This window comes from Poeciliopsis prolifica, unplaced genomic scaffold (assembly GCF_027474105.1).
Source record: "Poeciliopsis prolifica strain line A6 unplaced genomic scaffold, Auburn_PproV2 SCAFFOLD008, whole genome shotgun sequence".
NCBI lineage: Eukaryota > Metazoa > Chordata > Actinopteri > Cyprinodontiformes > Poeciliidae > Poeciliopsis > Poeciliopsis prolifica.
The window spans coordinates 9422415-9443700 of NW_026562383.1; the positions used below are offsets into that span (position 1 = coordinate 9422415).

At 39.1% G+C, this 21286-nt stretch overlaps 1 protein-coding gene across 1 annotated transcript; it reads right to left on the bottom strand.

Annotated features, from left to right (window-relative positions):
- Positions 1-1442: 1442 nt before the first annotated feature.
- LOC129362307 (cyclic AMP-responsive element-binding protein 3-like protein 3-B) lies at positions 1443-14758 on the bottom strand. The gene is made up of 10 exons (XM_055033767.1): positions 14526-14758; positions 14198-14296; positions 12642-12909; positions 9671-9801; positions 8502-8612; positions 8186-8292; positions 4450-4518; positions 2552-2636; positions 2069-2162; positions 1443-1976 (listed from the first exon to the last, which is right to left on the bottom strand). The coding sequence occupies exons 1-10, from the start codon at positions 14544-14546 to the stop codon at positions 1759-1761; spliced, it is 1203 nt and encodes a 400-aa protein (XP_054889742.1). The 5' UTR covers positions 14547-14758; the 3' UTR covers positions 1443-1758.
- Between the last annotated feature and the right edge of the window lie 6528 nt (positions 14759-21286).

Consider the following 21286-nt stretch of genomic DNA (forward strand, 5'->3'; position numbering starts at 1 on the left):
TGCAAAATGTTACTTTAGACATCACACAACACACTTGGCACAGCCTTTTTCTAAACATTTCATCCAGTGTTCTTGGAGGATGTGAACTCCAACAGTATTCAAGACGGATCACGATGGAGCTGAAGTTGTATTTTTGCCCCCTGACTCTGATGCCACTGAACAAAATCCAGTGCAAGCAACAGACTTTTCTGAATCATAAAATTCTTATATTACCATATATATTTTTAGATAAAATCAGAAGGTGCCACAAATCCTTAGAAATAGTGGCATAAAACCACAAATAAACACATTTACAACTTCAATTAAAATACATGTTGTCTGCATTGTGTGTAGTTTTGTTCTGCTGTGAAGGAGTCCAGGTGGAAGGCAGGGAACGTGTTGAGGTTGTAGATAGGGAGAAGCATTTCCGTGGCTGCACTGATGAGTCAGAAAGGCTCAGATCTTACAGTGATGGAGAGCCATTGGAGCGAGTTTAGAGTGGGTGTTACATGTTAATATTTCTGTACTCTCATTAGGAGTCCAACTGAGTGTGTGTCAGTACTTTTTATGAAGGCCGCTGAGGTACGTTAGCGAGCAAAGAGCCTTTAGGGGGATGTACAGTGTTAGTATTTAAGAGCAAGGAACCCAGAGAGAAACTTTTGGAGAAATCTAAAGCAGCAGGGTTAGTTTGTGGAGCCATATCCTGAGCAGTGGCCTCCAAAGCTATCAATACCTGAAGAGCAACCTTCACTGGGAGGCAAGACAAGAGTGAAGTGATTAGTGAAGCAGATAACTCTGGAGGAACAGCAGATAGAGACAAGAAAGAAGTCATTAGCAGACACATTTTAACAAGTGTGCAGAAAACATGTGAGCAAGGATTCTCTGGTGAGATAAGGCCCAAATTAAAACATACTGTGTGCCTGCATACCCAAAGAAACACCATTGCCACAGTGAAACATGCTGGCGACTGCGCCATAATGTGGAGATGCTTTTCTAAACCAGGCACAGATTAGAGTTTATGGAAATACGAATGGAGTTAAATACGAGACAGCCATGGGAAAAAAACAAAAAACAAAACATTTAGAGTCTGAAATGGGAGATTTTCTTTTTTTTCTCCATTAATCATTAGGTTGAATAGTGAGTGTGGGGAAAAAATCCACTGTAGAAAGTAAACAAAGAGAATACTTACTACCAATTATGGAGAGGAAATAGCTAACATGCTGAAGAGGCTTCAGACAAACAAGGGCAAAATGGAGCTGCATGCAAAGCTAACTAACTAACACTGCACATCACCCTAAACACAAAGCTCCAGTTGTGTTTAGGGTAAAGCTTTTATTGTGGGTCAAGCCTTTCTTCCTGGATGGCATTAAAACCAGGGCAATGCTAGTAAAAATGCTGCAAGAAGCTGCAAAAACAAACAAACACCAAAAACAAAAATGCATTTAGCAAAATTTTATTTCATCATCATTTCACTGAAATGTTGCAGAGGAAGTTAAAGTTCATCCCTGACATATTTAACAATATGTATTTAAAGTGCATAATGAAACAAATGGGTGAATCTCCTCCTCATGTACCTGAACAAGTTTCCTTGTTCTTGTTTTGTTTTGTTGTATCAGACATCAGTGCGACTGTAGTTCCCCACTGACCATAACTGCACAGGTTCTGGCTTGTAGCATCCTGTTTGTGCACCGCTGAAATCATAACAGTCAACTACAGACACTGAAAAAAGCAATTAAAGTGCTCACTCTACTGACACACAAGCCAACACTACTGCTGCTTCTACATGTTTCTGCTCTGCCAAGGTCTGTAATCATCTCCGTTGTTGTGTTCCTGCTGGCGGGGCGACTGGAGGCGAACCGTGGTGACGACCGTCCAGGCCCAGAGCTTCTCCTTCAGGCCTCGCAGGCCCTCAAAGCCCCAGGAGGCCGAGGAAAGCGAAAAAGTTTGAGGACGGACTTCTCCCGCTCCGCCAGTCGACAGAAGGGAGCGCGACGACGCTGAAAGGTAGAGACGTGGCGAAGGTGAGCTTTTTTTTTTTGCGTGTGTGTTGGTTTGCAGGACAAAAGTGAGGGGTGTGCGTCAAACAGACCTGCGGTACTTGTATATTCTGCGTGGCTGCGTTGGCTGTAAGGGACCGGCTGAATATTTGAGGAAATGAGCATAGAGAAGCAGAGGAGCAAAACCTGCGTATGAACACAGACAAGAAAAGCCAAGAAGAGAAAGAACAAATGATGGGGAAGTGAGCAAATGCACAGAGACAAAAAAAAAAAAAATGAAAAAGGGACGTGACCTACATAAAGCCCCGGACAAACACATGAGCCCAGTGCCATTCAAACATTTAAACAGACTCCTTCTAGATCTTTGAGGGAAACACAGCAGGGACATATTGAGGAAACTCGTAGGATGTTGTAATGATGCCTTCTCTGCTTTTTTTTTTTGTTTTTTTTTGTTTTTTTGTTTTTTTATGGCTTCAATACGTTTTCTGCGTGTCTACTTCAGTAACAAAGGAAGCAGTGCATTTGAACATTCTCCACAGTGGTGCAAATTGGGACATTTTGGTGTTACGTCTCACCAGGATGCAGGTTCCTCTGTTTGTTGTTTTGCAGGAGCTATTAGGCAAGAGAGCCTGTAGCCGGCTCAGCTGCTCCAGCAGAGCACTGTGAACACAAAGAGAGGCGGTGAAGATGAAAGAGATTGAGTGAAAGTTTCACATGAGGGCCCACAGATGAAAACACAGGAATCGAGTTTCTCAGCATCTGTGATCTTTGGCAACTGAAGCAAAAAGAAGCAGAAGCCGCACACTTCAGGCAGAGGAAGAGCTTGGCTTCTTCCAGCAACCTCTCTTGTTTTGGTCCACAGCTGAGCGCTGCCAGCGACGCAATCAGATCACGGACAGCAAATGAAGTCAGCCAGCGGAATTCGGTGTTAAATTATATAATTGTATCAAAGATATTTTACAGGCAGAGAGAGAGAGAGAGGTGGCACACAATGCATGGAAAACATTTCCTGCTCAGACTGTCGGCGGCTCTGGTGGGAGAGCCTGGGGCTGTATGAATATAGATCAACCAAAAACTGACACGATTCACAACAAGAGGGCATAAGCAATATGAAAACTTATCAGTTTAGTCATAGAAAGCAGACCAAGACTTCCATTAATCAGCAAATAAAGTGAATATATGCAACCAAAGGCACAAACTGAGGGCATATTTTTGTTGACTTTATTCAACTGAGCATTCAGTTTAAAAAAACAAGACAGGTCTGCTTGTTTTTCTTTTTTTTTTTTTTTTTTTTTTTGTTTATGTCTACAAAGATCTAACAAAACAACTGTGGCTAGACTGCAGAATATAAAGTACACACTCACTCCCTTCATTATTAAGTACACCCTGCAAGTAGCGGATTGGACTCCCACTGGCTTTCAGAGCCATCTTAATGCTTCATGACTTCAGGTCAGAAACATTCCTAAACTTATTGTCACATTGAAGAAAGCAGTTTGAGATGAAGAGCCAACTCTCTTAGAAATTATCTAAGAAAACATCACCTTCACCATTAAACGACCTCATGACGTTAAATCTTTTACCAAAGATAGCATTTTTTTTTTACTTTGTTTAGACCATATTGTGACTCTCCCTAATTAATGTTGCTGCTGACTTTGAGATGTTTTGGATCAGGCGACCTTCCAATCTGTTGTTGCTCATTTGTGGTGACTATATGTGAATAGGACGGACATATAATTGCCAATGAACACAGAAATGAATAAATGCCTTAATGAAGTAATTTGTGCAAAATAAAAACTAAGAACTTCCCCAGCTTATTTGATTACACATTGTAACAGAATAATATTTATGATTTTCAACAGCATTAATTTAATGTGGCAGCAAGAATTTAATTTTCCAGTTTTCAACATTATTAGTTTTCTCCATATTTTATTTTGTCACATTTTTTTTCTATCTTTTCATGTAGTGTATCTGATTGATGTTTTTTTATGTCATTGTGACCATTAGTTTTTTATTTATTCTTTTCTAAATTCACAATTGATCTAGCATTTTTTTCATATATATAGCTCTAATTTTGGACCACCAGCTATCCTAAGTTCAAAGTCACTTAAATCCCCTCTCCTGCTGGTTCTGATGCTGAGTTTGTACTTCAGCAACTCGTCAGCTGATTGGCTGATATGCACTTTGCGTTGACGAGCAATTGGCTAGGCGTACCTAAGAAAAGTGGCATGTAAGTGTGTGAGTTTTATTTTGAAACTTTTTTCTTTCTTCGTTGATTGGGTTTCTTCCTGGGTTTGTCATTTTTCCTTATTTTAATGAACTGAAAGTTTTTCCAATTTGAACCTGCTGATCCAACAACAACCAGAAAAAAAAACATTTCAGCAAACACATTCCTTTATGTTTTATAAGTTTTTAACTATTAAAAATCAAACCAAACATTCACCGCAATGAATGAGCTGCATGTACAATAACTCACTTGTTAGTCTCTTCCAGCTTCTGGATTTTCCTCTGAAGCTCCAGGTTTTGGGCGCTGCACGCAGCCATCCTGCAGCAACAGACAGGGGGAGCACAAGAATGAGAGAGCAAATCTGCAGAAGATGGAAAACAAAAAGTAGGGCAAAGAAGTGTTTTGTTAGGATTTGCTTCCCCCTTCTGCCAATATCCGCCGGCCGATTATCATCCACTTCATCCTGTCCATTGAATCAAACCACGCTCCCTCCTTTGTTCCCTGAATCATCCCCTATCATCACCCTCGGCTTGATAATGACACCCTGTTGGTATGCTCTGGGTGAGGCTGGTTTAATCACTAGCTAATGGTGACTCCGCTCAATAGCACCGACAAACTCATGAAACTTTTGTTAATAGGAGCCGGCAGAGGTCAGGGCTGAATGAGATGTTAACAGCACACGATCGAAGAGCCTTTTATTAATGCCTTTTCCGAAGGCATTAATAACACAAATAAAAGTTTAATCAGTTTTTGGGGGAGAAAAAAAAAAAAAGAAAGAGAGAAAAAAAGACTAAATTCTGCAAAGGGCCAGATGATTCATAAAAAGGAAAATAACTTGCTTTATTATTTGTGTTTCAGGAACAAATTCCCTTGTTTTACCTCCTTCCCTGACGTGGATGAATTATTTTGCAGATCTGCATGCAGCAATAAATGAGTAGAACAGCCAGGTAACCTGAACTTAAGGGTTAATCAGTGATAAAACAAAGCAAAGTGGAGACATTGCTGCTCTTGGCTGCATGCTCTTCCACTTTACTTTATTTGGGGGGAGGGGTGATAAAGTAAAAGTGCCAACATGTGGGAGGCTGGCATGCTTTCCATGCTTACTGACAAATTTGCTGGCTGGCAGCTTGCATGGTGAGGCTCTGAAAGGCTCTCCGCAGCCTGGAGACAGAGAGGGAGGAGAATGCCTAAATTGAGCTTAATCCCGGCAAAGCTTCCACCATCCCTATAAGTCATATTGCATCATCTTCAGGTTTGGCTCAAGCCTCGCTCCAGCTGCAGCACAGTTTAGCTCTGATGGCCTGGTTTGCCGCTGGATATCACATTGTTGTGCGTCTCTGCCTGATTTGGTAGTTTACCAACACGCTGCAGGCCAGTTGACCACATGCTGGACCAGCAAGATGTGCAAAACATTCCCTCCAAACACGCTGAATCATTTACGCTGCCTTGCAAAAGCAGCGTAAATGAAACCTTTGACGCTTTCACGTTTCGTCATGCTTTGTCCAAACACTTTTTTGGGGACGGGGGGGCTGGTTGTGTTGCTGTAAGGTGAACCTCCATCCCAGTCTCAAGTCTTTTCAGCCTCCAACTTGTTTTCTGTCAGTGTTGGCCAGGATTTAACCGCATTGATTTTCATATTAACTCTAACCAGCTTCTCTGTTTCTGCTGGAGAAAATCCTCCCCACAGAACAACGCTGCAGGCACCAGACGGCGTGTTCAGTGTCAGTTCTCCACTGTACATTGAGTGTTTTCTTTCCTTCTTCTTTTTTTGTTGTCATTCTTGCTGAGAACTTTTTCTCACATCTGTTGAGTGTCCTTCATGGTCTGAAGCAAAATTCTAGCAGGACTTGTTATGAATTTCAAAGTCTAACACAATAGCGCTCCTGCTGACAGATTATTTTACCTGAGCTGTGACGATTTCTGCAGCTGCTTTAGAGCAATGCCACCGGGCATTGAAGATGCTTCTCTGATTAATAATCTCACACACGGCCTGTCACTCCATTTATTCTTGGAGGACGAATTAAGCAGAGCCATATTTCCTGTAGTTTAACCCTGAGGACAAATATATGTCGTGTTTTTTGGATTTTTGATTTGTAAAAAAATCTTGTGTTATATGAAAAGTACAAAGACAGTTCAAATGGTGCAAATACTTTTGCGAAACCACTGTAAGTATGTCTCTGTGTTGATTCTGCTTCATAAATGGGTTATGTCATGGATTCTTTGTGTTTAGCCAGCTGATCAGTGGTGGCCTTCTGCGGCATTAAATGTTTCCCGTGATTATGGCCTAAAGTGAATGAGGTAGTGGATATCAAAATGTCCCACAGTTCTTATCGTTCTGTGACACGACAGTTCAAGATAAGGCCAGGCGCACTTCCCCTCCACTGAATCGACATCACTGTCACCGTTAATAGAGAGAATATGTCTTTGGGATAACAGAGTTACAGATGCTCCCAGGAATTATAACAATGATGTCACAAATAATTTAAAAATCTATGAATTTGTTTATGGCCCCCGAGTCATTTCTCGCACATCCTCTCACATCTGGCATATCCTGTATGATTCAAATGGGGTTTTATGTCCAGTAAATTCCTCTTTTGGTTTATGGAAGGGTTGGTAATAATACACCCAAGACAATTATAAACATGCAAACTGAAAGAACTGCAGATAATGAAAGATACTGTCAAACAACAAGACAATTCTGAGAATTATAGCTTTTTACAAACATTACTCCTTGAGTGAAAGAGCTGCTGCTGCTAAACCTAAGAGGATGAGACTCCATTGTTGGCAACAACTTCAATCATTTTTAAAAACATTGCTTTAGATGTTTTTATGGGTGTGACTTGCTTTTTAGAATTACCAATTAGTATAATTATTGACCATCTACTGTTATTTTCTGTAAATCATGTGTGTCCATTCGTATTTGTGTCAGTTGTTTTTCTTCATTTTCCACCAAATATTATCCTCCAGGGTAATTTCATTTTTTAGAATTAATGTATTGCGACAGATTGTACTAAGACAGCAGTGCAGCCAGTCATAACACCTCTACCGTGTTTGTCGCATTAAGCCACAGATTCCCCTCAAGGTCTTTTTTCCCTTCCAATGTCAAAGCAAAGACTTTCAATTGAACACACCTACAGCTCAACTGATCAAACACAGCCACCAGGTGTGCACACACTCATGCAAGCTAAGGAGGAAACCTGTGACCAAATTGTAGCAACGTCAATGCAGGGATGGATTTGTCACTAATATATTCTTCCCAAGCTGCCTTGCTAGTGATAACACAATGACGTTGACGAGGTCCTGTGCTTAGAAAAATAATCTCAAATTTTGTGCTAATTGCATGAAGTGCTGTGAAAAACCAGGCGCTGCTTCCTAAATTGTGCGCAAGCAAACACAAAAAAAAAAAACTCCAATACCTTCTCAATGACAAGGCTGAATTCTACGGTGTCCCATAAGGGTCAACAAAATTCAAAAGCCACAATGGACGTTTTGCTAAAACAGAAGTTTTTAGGATAACATCTGTGTTAGCATAGATTCTGTTGTGGTTTTGCTGTTGTTTTTTTTTTTTTTTTTTTTTTTTTTTTTTTTTGGGGGGGATTGTGTTGGCACTCTATAATAAACAAAAAAAATTATTCTTGTTCAAAAAAATTCGCACCTCTCTCCTGTTGCATCTTACCTGGCATTTTAAGACATTAATATTTTTGGCTCTTCTTTTTGTTTAGCCATCAGCAAAAGCAATCATCATGAATGTTTTTTTGTGCTCCCATTTGAAAGGACTCACAACATTATTGATATTATTAAAAGTAACTGTGTTAAAACCTCCTATATTTTAAAAGGTAGTTAAATATATTAAAATATGTCAATAGGTTACAGGATGTTTCAGGATGTACAACTCATTGCAGATGAAACTTGTAATTTTCTAGGTCAAGCTCCTCACTAATAATGTCACCTTTGGTGATGATGCCGCAGTAAGTTGATTTCTTACCTCCCTTCCAGCCTGTCAACATATTCCCTTTTCTTCTTCCGACTTTCTTGAGCCGAGCGTTTGTTGCGGATTTTCCGCCGGATCTTCTTCAAAATCCTCTCCTCAAACTTGTCATGGAGATGAAACAGATGTAAGAACAAGAACACGAAAAAATATGAGGAGGAGAAAGGTAAGGGAGACAAAAGTGGGTTAGGAAGTTGGCAAAGGTTGTGTAACGGGGCCTCCAGATTTAGATTTTCAAAGACGTGAATCAGATTGGCACGGGGTGTGTATGTGTGCACAGGGACTGCGCTACATCTGTAACCTGCTCATTTACCTTGGACAGCGGCAGTTTGCAGGGTAAACTTATGCCCTCTTTAGCCAGAAGCTTCTTCTCATCCTCATTAAGCACAAGCTCCTGCAAGGACTGCTGAGAGATTCGCTGCGCCTGTCGAACACAATTCCAGGAAGAAGACTGAAATTAAAGTGGAATACTAGTTCAGAAAATTATTTTCCTGCTTGTTGGAGAGCAGGCTGCAACCAGGAGGTCTGTGGTTGAAAATAAGGCACACAATAATAACTGATTGTTTTTCATTAATACTGATTAAAATGCAGGAAAGCTTCATCATATTTTATTCCTAACACTGTTGAAAATGTGGTATAAATAAATCGCAGTCCTTATTTTCTTGATTTTTAAAAAAACAAATGTCATTTTAAGACACACATTCCCAGCAACACTCGAACATTAGCAGCTTTGCCTTTATAAGAAAAAAAATAGGATGCACTGCCATATATCGATACAACAGAGGTGGACTTCCTGTTGTTAACAGGAAATGGTTGTTTTCTTAGAAACCCTCCCAAATGAGAATATGCGGTTGGCTCTATTATTGGCAACACAGAAGACAATAGAGTCTTCTGTGTTCTCACTTTTGTGAGGACCTTTCCCCAAAGGTCCTCAATGCAGGAAATGTTGGTAAATTTGATCAAAAAGGACAGATTTTTCATCTTCCACCAAAAGCAATCCCTCGAATATGAATGAATTGGCATTTTGGTTTTAAGAAAGAGACGCAAAGTCGAAGGACTATAAATAGCTGCAGCACAAGCTCAATTCTTTTCTCAATATCTGAGTCAAATAAATACACAAACTGTATGTCATCACCGAGTCACTTTAAATTTCTCAATAGGATGCCAGTTTGCTAAGTCTCCCAGCTAGTGCTCTCTGGCAGCATTTCTTCCTTTTTCTGTGTGTTGCAAATGCACACTGAATGAGCTTTAAAATCTCATTCACAAGACTCCCGGCCAAATTGACAGCAAACCAAATCAGCACCAAGGCACCGTCAACACCTTATATACCCGTGGAAATAATAGTTCTTTAGTTTCTGACATGGAGAGAAAGATAACTGTACATGCTTATAAAAAAAATCAAAAAGAAACAGAAGAGAAAATACTAAAATATGCCCTTTAAGGAGATATACGTGCGTCAAATAGACGCTGAGCTTCCCTTACGTTCTGTCCCAGACTGGATAAAAGCAGGTCCTTCACTGTGAGCGCGTGTCTGGATGGCAGCAGTGGAGTTTGGTGGTTGGAAAGGTAGCATGTAATGCCAAACTCCTCCTGGCAGCCCTCAGACTCCCAGCCTGCACAATGACACAGAAAAAGCAAACAAAACAACAAATCAGATGAATATGACTCAAAACTGAGTTGGGTTTTAGGAAAAAGCAGCCTGCGCTCTGTCACCTTCAAACATCAGAGGAAGTAGCACAGAGTGCTGCACAAGAATTTTCTGTATTTTAGGTCAAGAAGGAAGATGGATCTCTTTTCAGCCATGTACTTAAACCCCGAGAAAGTTATTTATTTATTCGGTTGCTCTGCTCGTTAATAAAGCACCGCATCTACCTCAAGCTTTCTGGCTGGTGGAGATTTTAAGGGCCGAGAGTGACGAGAGTGAGTGAAAGGCGAGCCTGCAGCTGCTGTTGACTGGTCAAGTGATTCAGACCGTGTAAAAGCTTTTCCACTGAAAAAGGGGGGAGGAAAAAAAAGCTGTGCTTTGCAAATGTGAGCCAGGAGGATGTGGAGGAGGAGATCTCTCTTGTTGCTACAGCAGCAACAGAGTCAGGACATGAAACTGAGGCTGCTCTATCTACAAGGCCAGTTTTGAAAATAAGTCCACATACAAATAAAATCAAGAGATGGAACGAAAGAAGTTGTGCTTCTATTATCTAATTTTCATATTGGAAACTCTGAGATGTAATTATATTTTGCTTGCATCCTATTCATGGAGTAGGACTGAAGCAAGGGAGAGCGAGGGTATGGCAGGGAAGATAAGGAGCGCCGCAGGCAGATGAGGCATAAAAAGAGCTGATGAGGTGAGAAAGAAGAAGGTATCAGATAGATGAGACACAGAGTTAACACGGTTTGTCACAGTTTGAATTTGTCACAGTTCAAAAGCAGCTGTTTTCACACAACAAGAGCAGAAACTCAGACAGCAGAGCTGGTAGATTATCTTCATCAGTGATGATGCTCCAATTTGTTCCCGGGGTTTATACTCCCGCTGCTAACACAATGTTCGCCGCTTTGAACGAAAACGTTGATTGCAACTATCTTGTTGAATTCCTGTTCTTATATTTCAGCCACCAAGCCGCACTTCATGTATCTTGAAAATGGTAAAACTGTAAAAGACTTTCATAAAAACGATCTGAATGGTCCCAACAGAATAGTTTGGCTTTCATCAATTTATATTTTTCTTGAACAAATGAAAAAACAAATGAGTAAATGTATTTTTAAAAGCGAGCATTTAAATAAATATTCATTCTGCAAGTTTATGTTTCTCCTAGTTCCAAATTTACTTCTGCTGTCTGGTTTCCACTTCCTTTAATTTTACATACAAAAAGCTGCGAGGATCTACTATTGATTAGCTAAGGAGAATTTATCTATGCATTCATCAATCAAGAGAACGGCTGACATTAAAGCAGGCTGCAGAGGTTATCGGCAGAATGGGTGCAAAAAAGTCTTTTCAGGGGAAAGCATGGGTGCAAAAAAGTCTTTTCAGGGGAAAGCATTTTTGCCTTTTCTGGATCAACGTCCTTTGGACTGACATTACTGAAATTGAAATGTTTTGCAATAATGCTCACAGCACCGTATGACCCCATGCGCAGCTTAGCAATGCTCCACTGCGTGGGGGGTAAAAGTCACCTTGTGGTCACTGAACCAGCCATAAATTTCTCTGTATAACAAAACATTCTGAAGTTGAAACTGAGGTCATCTGTCTGAAAGTTGAAGCTTGCCTCAATGTGGGTCTCAGTCTCAGACCAAAGCATGATTATGCAAATTACATAATCATATAGATTATTACATGATTATGTAACAACTGTCACACATTGATACGTTTATGCACAGCCAGCAAGTCCACAGCGACATGACGGAAAATGGAAAGAGTCAAAACAGTCGAGATGCCAATGTGATTGAAATGTGAGAGAACTGTGGATTAATGATGCCCAGCAAACCTCAGTTTGCAGATACCTCTGTGTCTCTTAGTCTCCTTCTCTCCATTTTCTGATGCAAATATACAGTATTTTCTCTAATTGGTTCATCTGATCAGAGTAGCTGGGATGATGAGGGGAGCTAAAATGGGGTGATTCTTGAAAACACACCTGGTTCAGGCAGGAAATAAAGATAAAGAAGGAAGAATACTATTGTGTTAGAATGGCCTAGTCAATGTCCAGAATGAAACCCAAAGGACAATCTGTGGCATGACTTGAAAATTAACGTGGACATGTCTGTGTTTTTGTTATTGAGTTTGAACAATTTTGAAAAGAATAATGGGGGAAGAATGTATGTTTCCGAAGCTAATTAAACTCTAAGATGCTCATTTTGTAGATAAATAATAACCCGTCATACTATTTATATTTTTATTTGTAAGAAAATTTGAAGACAATGTACCATGTTATTTCCGTTTCATCATGACACACAGCTACATGTTGGTTTGTGGCATGCAATTTCAGCAAAATACGAAGGAGTATCTGGTTATAACGTCACAAAATATGAAAATTGATCACATATTTTGCTGTAATCAAAAATATGAATATTTTCTTTGTGGTGGTGCTTTGTGTCGTTCAGATTTCATTTATTTAGTTTTTCTTTCATCAAGGTCAGCTTATTATCTTTAAAAAAGAGCACTCTAGATCAGAAGGATGTTGTGTTGCGTCCTGAACCACTTTTGAACAAGGCTTTAATCATCCAAATGAAATGAAACGGGGAAAAAACAATTTTAAAAAATTAAATAGTCCCAGACCGGCAGTTAATAGTCCTCATTACACCACAACAGAGACAAACACAGTGAAAAATACCTCACAGCGTTCTCATTTTGCTGAACCCTGCTGTTCAATTTGTTTTCCTAACACAAAAATTAGTTCTCCCTGCAGAGGCGACGGCCTGTTTTGATTCGTTCCTGCAAGTGTCTCCACTTTTGTGGCCTTACCAAAATCAATGGACACGTCGGGCCGCTTTTCTTTTGCCGCAGGCGAGTTCTGCAAATCTGGAGGCTGGGGGAAAACCCGGATGTCGAAGGCAGGGAACCCTGTGTAGGAGATTGGATGGAGACTGTCTGTCAGCTTAGCCAGGGGGTCCTTGTTAACACCACTGTCGGCGGTATAGAGTGACCAGAGGGGGGATGCTGGCACGGAGGAGGAATCATGCAGCAGAGTGTCTAGGAAGTCATCAACATCACTGCTTTGAGGGCTTAGAGTCTGAGGAGAAGAAGTGCACATCAACACATCACTGTTTGTACACAAACACAGACAAGAAGATAAAGGTCTGCTCAGATATTTTGGTCACGGGCATAAAAGGGAACTTAACCCGGGGCTTTTGGTAGCCACTCTTTTCCTCCCCACACAAGAATCATATCAGAAAATGTAACTTGGGTTACTTAAAAACACAATCAAGTGCTTAAATTTGAGGTTACATTTGATTTTGTCTAATCCACACAGAATCAAAACTTAGCTTCAAAATAACGATTTCATTTCATCAACATGTTATTAATGTTCTGGAGTGGAGCAGCCAGTGTTCAAACTTTCATAGCAGTTATGGGAAGCATTTTAATTGCTGTGATGCCAATGAAGGCTTTTCCATGAAACAACTAAAAGCTTTTCAATATGCCATTTAAAAGTGGCATTCACAATTTGTCATTATAAAAATTCCCCTCTTGGTAGAATGAAGTCAATTTCAAATCTAAGACTACCTTTTTGTTCTTGAACTCCCTCTGCAGTTTAGTAAAATGAACTAGAGTTTTGAGAATAATCCACACATTTTCCAAACGGTTTAAGTCTCAACTTCAGGGCAAAGCATCAGAGATGTTCAACGTTAGCCTGCTCTGTCCATGTCCAAACTATTTTTAATGTGTGTCAGGGATCATTGTCCTGCTCTTGCTTCAATTATTTGACCCAAACTGTCCCTCTCCGATAAAACAAGGTTGGTTATGAAGGTCGATAATACCTCATAGCCTCAAATATGCCTGAAGCCGGCTGCTTTTCTTGTGTCACTGTCAGCCTGGAACTCATGGGTGGCAGGAATCCAACCAATTGTAATGAACTCAGTTTTTTTTTTAATTACTTACACCAGAAGCTTGCTGATGACTTCCGAAACTTGGTTCATAATCCAACTATTAGCAAAGTTGTCTATTTAAGCCTGTGTGTAGGATTTTGCTTGTACAAAATAAAGTAAAATTAGCATATATATTTTTTAAATCATTGCAAATGTATGTTTTAGAAATACTTAAAATGTAAAAAAATCCCAAAATGAATAGAAAATCCATATCCATGAGAAGTGGAGCTAAAGCGCAAGATTGCAAGTTGCTAGAAAATACTAGGAAAGGGTTAAATGAGAACAGACACAAACCATGTTATGCCCAGTCAGGCCTGACCGCTGGTAACAATGCACTTAACATTCAGGGTATAGACTTTCATTTTGACATTGAATGAATATGAGATTTTGATCATATTCTCAGAGCAAACCGCGCTGAATGTTTTAGGAACACACATCGTTAGGCGTCCACCGCTGGTCACCGTCTGACTCCTCCGTGCTCCCGAGAAGGTTAAAGATGTCCATTCCTCCGTGGCGAAGGGAATTCTCTGCTTCCTAAAAGAAAAAAAAACTTGTTTTTGTAGCTTTCTTATTTCCTTTAACCAAACAAACAAAACAAAACAAAAACAACAAAAAAAGAAACACAATCCTTTTTATTAGGCCATCACTTGTTTGGTGTCCTCCTTCACTTGTCTGATTAAATAAATCTAGGTTTCGCCTCCCTCCATTTCCTTTCACTAAACATTCATCCTGAATCAGTTTCTCACACAAAGTGGGATCCTACCATGTCTGCTGTCAGCGTCATTATCCTGACATCAAAGTAGCTGATGAAATTTCAATGAAACTATCCAGGAGGAGACCAAGCGCAGCAGACAATCAGATCGATACGCTCCTCGATGGCGACAGCATGTAGGAGAACTGCCACAGTCTGTTTAAAGGGACAAAGTTGAATTGCCGTGCTGAAGAACAGCACAGCTTATCAACGTCCAATCCGGTGTTTAGCTGACAGCATGGAGGGCCGATTGGCCCAGAAGGAAGCCTCTCTGATGGATTAATTAGATAAAGTTAGTCAGAGGTGATTTAGAGTGACCTTTGATGCCAATGTGATATGACAGAAAGTACCTGCTCTGTGCTTTCACATTCACTTCTTACCTTTGCAGCTTTTTATTCACAGGAATGTCTTATCGCTGCCAAGGCAACGAGGGAGGTGGAGAATTAAAATGCAATTACTGAACTCTCCTGTCATCACTGGGAATCTGTAAAAATAAAAAGAAAACAACACAGAAAACAGTTCTAACCTTGAACCAGAAGCAAACAGTAGCACTTTTAAACTTTAATTCATGTCTGAGTCCCTGAAAGTCATAACAGGGACAACAGTGAGTTCAATTTTTGAGACAGGATGCAGCGTCTGAAACCAATTTTCCATCACTGTGGAGCGATACTGTTGTTTTTACAATAAGGGTTCTGAAATTGTAAGACAACAATGTTTTGGGAATAGCGTCAGAGCGAGACTCATCACTGAGCAAATGAGAAAATGGAGCTAGAGTGCAGCATAAATGTGAGTTTAAACACATACTTTGTTTTCAAAAACTAATCAAATAACTAATCAAATAACCAACGTGAAAAGTAAAGGAAAAACCAACAAAACTGAAACCACTGAACTGCTGCTCCATTTAAGAGAAGGTTGTCACATGATGAACTGTATAGTGCTAATTTTATTGTGCCAATTTGAACTGAGACCTTCCCTCATGAATGAGGCACAGCTGAATGGTTACCACGCGAGATTCCAGGATTTCTCAAACATGAATGAAGGAATCAAGGCAACACTCCAGGTATGTTTTCGATGAGGTAACAACATTACAACATGATATAAAGATCAAAAGGTCCATTTTGCTTAAACACCTTTAATGCAATTAAGGCTGCAAATCAAAAGTGGTAGTACTTTTAATTTGCAGCAAGAAAGTACTGGATTCAAATCCCATCTTTGGGTCTTTCTGCATGGACTTAAAGTTGACAATAAAACACAAGAAATTCCAAGACATATTTAAATCTGTGCATTTTTTTAAACACTTCTTGCGTCCACCTCCACTTTTTTTATTTCTCCCTTTCCATCTACTCTGTTTTGTATTTGTATGGCATTAACGCCCAGTGCCACCCTGTTGCTTATCTTTACTGCCATTATTAAGTAACATCTGGTTTGAGCTTTCTCTAAGCATGCATAAGTCAAATTACATTACATAACATGTTCCCTAAGGAGAAACACAAGAAGAACATGCAGACTTGCAAAGACATATCTCATTTTTATCAACAGGAGGAGTTTTGGGCTGTTCCCATCATCCTTTCTGTACTTCTCAGAAAAACTTTGAGTTACACACAACACACGACTACAACTCAAACTTCAACACATGATTACACCTTTGAAAAAGTATGTTCTGTACTTTTAAAAAAAAATTAAATTTTCTTTTCTCATCACATACCCCTTTTGCTATTTCTGTACAACAAAGACAAGATCTTCTTTGTGCTCGTCTTGTTTTTCTTATTTTCTTTTTGTTTGGACACCGTCACGTCTCAAAATGGGCCCAGATGTGAATGCACACACACACACACACACACACACACACACCCCCACACACACACACACACACACACACACACACACACACACACCACACACACACCCCCACACACACACACACACACACAAATGCACAAAACAAATTTGAAACTTTCAAATCATTATTTCAGTTTCACATGTACACAAACCTTGGATTTAGCACAAGTTTCCGCCAAGACTCTTTGAGAGTAATTTTCTGCACTGAAAACATCACAGTACAAACTAAAATATATTTTGTGCTTCAGAGAATGAAGTCCGCTGTAGAAGATTTGTTGGGCAGAAAAATGTTATTTTCTCATGTGGACTTTGCAGAGTTGAAACGCAACTGAAGGAGTGTCTAATATTCAAAAAGGTCAGATTAAGATGTAAGGGGTTTTCAAATTAATTCTTGTGGAGCTCAACGCTTGAGAGATGTATTCTGGACCAGCTGTGAAAGATTCATTTTTATTTTATGGAAGAAGCCATGCGCAGAGCAAAGCGAGGTCAACGTATGAATCTAATATAAGAACTCCAGAATTTAAAGCACTCCACTTTCTTGACTGTATTTGTTGCATTTCAATTTACTTATGACCGAGAGCTTGTTATCTGTCCTGCAATAGGCCTCTTAGCATTGCAGAGGCATTTTGTTATCTTTATTGTTGTTCCAACTGGAGATTAGAGAGATTCAAAGTACAGGCTGAAATCATTTCAAACCTGTTTCCTGATAGCTGAAATGTGAAATGTGCATTAATGGATGTGACATCATGTTTTAATTGTACATTATTATGTCCTACAGTGTGTGAGTCACAAACAGGGACAAGATGAATGCTTGAGATCAATAAAAGAATACGATTGGGCTGTAAATAGACTGTGATGTTGTAAATCACATCAGCATTTTCTACAGGATATTTTATTGAGTCTTGCTTTGGCCCATAATTTCCCCCTTGATGACAATACTCTTGTTGATTTAAATGAACTCCCTCTTCATCGTCAACTTTTTCAGCAGAAAGGTTTTTGGTGCTCCATCAGAAAACTGATCCCAGACCATAACTCTACCCCTCACTATTTTGTTCCTTTTGTTAATTTGTAATTTTGTTGGTGTGAAATTTACCCTTTCAAGCTCCAGCCTAAAATCTCAGCTTAGTTTCATCAAACCAAGACATAACTTCATTGCTCCTTCCACCAAATGTCAGATTTTACCAGGGTTGGATGTTTCGGACATTTTTCAGCCCCTTTCAGTTTTTTTTTTGTTTTGTTTTTTTTGCCACATGTCGAACACAACCAACGCTTGGCAAAAATTTCTGCAGCATCTTCGGTGTTACTGCCAGCCTCTCATACAAGTTTCAGTCTCATCATCTATATTGAAAAGCCTCCAGTTTAGTCATAGTTGTCCCGTATAAATTATTGGTGACTGCCTTCAGTGTGGAACGGTGTGTGTATAATGCTGTGGATTCTTCCCACCTCTTCCTGACCCACTTGCACAATGACATCCTTTTTGGTCCTTATTAACCTCATGCAAAATGCAGCTCATATTCACATTTCTTTCTTTTTTTCTGATTTCCTTTATATCTTTTCCCCCATTTTTCTCCTTTATTGTAGAGGCAGATTTATGTATTTTACATTACAATCAACTTAACTATGATACCTTCAGTCGTTACATACATTAAATATGACTTCAAAGAAATGTGACTTCATAATTTAACAGCTTGAAATTGGGCTCTTTAAAAACTGCTGTTCTTTCTGAATCTTCAGTTACAGGAAGTCATCACTACAGCGCTTGATGTCTTTGATGAATGAATAACATTACAGCATCATCAAAAGATTAAAAGAAAGTCAATTTGCACACCTCTGACCCTTTAACAATAAACTAAGCACTCAATATTTAACAAAACAAAAATAGCAATCTGAGTTATGTAGAATGTATGAAATAAAAAAAATACCATTATCATCAAAGGATTGTCCAAGTGTTGCCAAAGGCCCCAGGATGCACTTTGAACACAGTTTGGCTCAATGTAGCTTCATGTTACTCGTCTACATGTTACTCGTCTACAAAAATCTTCATGACAGTAGGAATAGATTTGGAGGGATATTAGCATAGCATAATCAGATTAGTCAATTGGACTGAAGGCCAAAACATTTTAATGCTGTTTCTGAAGTGATATCACAGATGGATTCTAGGTTCCTCCAAACCTGTCAGGACAACGCAACGTTTCATCAACAATAAGCCTCAATTTCATGTATCTATTAATTAATTCAATCCCAAATTTAGACCTCATACAATTATATTTTTTTACATGCAAGGTCAGCATAGCATCCAGGCATTAATCATAAAAACAAGATGCATGCAAGCTCGTTCTTATCGTATGCAGCAGAGATATGTGCTACTCTATTCTTTCAGAAACCTGGCCAAGGACAATGACACATAGCATAACATTTAGAGTAGCAGAACCTATTTTGTAGACATTCTCTCACTATGATATTTTGTCTTCTGTGCTCACCAGCCTGAACCTGCAATCAATAAAGAAACAACGCGTCGTCTCGTCAACTGTCAGCAGCCTTCGAGGTTTGAAAAGCCGTAGCTGTTAATGCTGCTGTTCAGACATGGCATGTTTCCTCCTCAACACAGACTAATGCATTTTATAGACTTTTATAAAAAGGGAATTCACATCTATGTTCAGAAGCTTAAAAAGTTAGACTTATATTTCAAGGACAATATTAATGAAACGTCTTATTTGTGCCTCCAGAGTTGAGATTATTTTAAATCACTGAATGCTGTTCTGAGTCATTTGGAAATTATAAATTTGAGTGAACACAAATAAATTGAGAGGTTCTCCAAGGCTATTGTCTCATGCCCCTTTTATTAAACATTTATAAAATAATAATAATAATAATAATAATAATAATAATATATTTGATTTATAATGTCCTTTATATCTTTAGATTGCAAAGGGCACATGATTCCTGCATCTATAATTATTGAATACTAAAATAAGTATTTTGATGCCTTTCGATCTTCATTACACAAAAATGTTATATTTCTCCCACTGTTTGACTACAGGTGACTACCATCACTCAGTCTGTGTGCAAAAATATAAATGGGTCGGTCTGAACCAAAGAAGCAGTATTTGCCCAACACTTGTCACAGGTTAAGGAGAGAGCATCTCTCAAGTAGTAATGAGTCTGCAGAATGACTGAAGCAAATACAAGATTGGACCAAGAGGCTGGGTAGAAAAAAAGTGTACAAAATCTAACAATATTCTTTGCGGGGGTTTTTTCATCCAAAACTCCGCTAAATTTTTTTGTGGAAAAGCAGACACCAGCTTCAAGGAAAGTGAATTTAGAATCCTTGGAGCTATTTCATTGCGAAGGGGCATTCATGCTTGCACCATTGCCAAATCCTGAAAGCCATATAAGCTGCCAGATGGTAACTTGAAGTGTATAATCGTCATCAGCAAACATGGACAGCAAGAGAGGTCACCACCTTTGGGTTTTGAGCTTTGGAGAAAAGGAAATTTCTCAAGGACCAGATGGAGTTCTGATCTCTGAACTCTCCAAGATGTTTCATGACCACTTAGGCTGTAGATTCACAAGCAAATAGACTTCCAATGGTTGCACTATTTTTTATGCATTTTTATTTTTCTATGCTCTTAACACCACAGACAAAAAGGAAAGTAAAGTATTTATACAAATCTGGCCAAATTTGGGAAAAGAAAAGTCACTATTCAAAGTCATAAAAGGTGTGAACTTACAGCTTTCCACAAACTATGCAAGATGCACAGCAAACCTGTGGCAGATGGTGCTCTGGTCACATAAGACCAAAATAAAGTCTGACCTGTATACAAAATGCTTCGCATGGAGAATGACTTGAGCTGCACATCCAACTTCACAAACAATCCTCATGTGAATCACAGCAAGGGCAGCATCATGAATGAAATGATACAATGTAAAGACGTTTGAGGGTTATCAATATTAGGCTCTGTAAATCTTTACAAATGAGACTGAAGAAAATGAGCAATTACTGTCAGGAGAAACAACACACTGCTTTATAACAGAGCTATTATTAATTTATTCTTAAACACACAACAATGTGTCATCAGTTAAAACTAATATTTGTCTGAGATTTAAACAATGTATGTTAATATTTATTTCCCTTACTTGGACACAGTGTGAACCTCTTTTTAAATCTCTTTTTGTTTTGTTTTTTTTGCTCAGCTTAATCCTTTCATCTCCTGTGATGACTGGAGATTTTGTCTCATTTCGAAACTCTTTTGAACGTTTGTTTGCACTTAAAGCAGCAGCAGCATGGCGTTTTAAGTGCCACCAGCTGTGCATAAATATAGCAATATTTGCTACGCTTTCTCCGTTTGATAATGACTAATCTGTTTTCATCATCTTGAATGAAGGAGTACACCTGCAAACCCATGGCTTTGGCTTCATGAATCACTCTGCTGGTAAGTCAGCTGCACAAGTAGAAGGCATGATCCAGTGTGCGCTGATATTGCAGAGGGGTAACAAGAAACCCAGCTGCACTGGTCAGAATGACCACATATTGGCTGGTTATTTGTTCAAAACAGCAACTTAATATACTTTTTGCTCCCTTTTGCAATAAAAAGTGTGTGGATAAATCATGCTGTTTGAGTCTTGTGTGGAGTTTAATCTTTAAAATCTAATAAAAACACAAGCAATACGCTTGAACTTGATGTAATGCCTTGTCAAAACATTCCCACTCCTTGAACTATTGCACATTTTTGTCGCATTAGAACTGTAAATTTACCTTAATTTAATTTACACTAACAAGGCGGTAATTATAAAGACATATTTGAAGTGCATTCCATATGTATCACGTCCTCTTTATTCTGATACCCCTAGATCAAATCCAGAGCCTTGAAAAGTCAATAGAGTCTGTGTATTTTAATCTCATCCTAATATTAGTCCCGATTGTTGTTTACCAT

Coding starts and splice junctions, on each gene's coding strand:
- LOC129362307 (XM_055033767.1), bottom strand. CDS start 14,546: ATGACGCTGACAGCAGACATG. Junction 14,297..14,525: donor TGACGCTGACAGCAGACATG/GTAGGATCCCAC, acceptor TTTTTCTTTTAG/GAAGCAGAGAATTCCCTTCG. Junction 2,163..2,551: donor ACAGAGGAACCTGCATCCTG/GTGAGACGTAAC, acceptor GTTCATACGCAG/GTTTTGCTCCTCTGCTTCTC.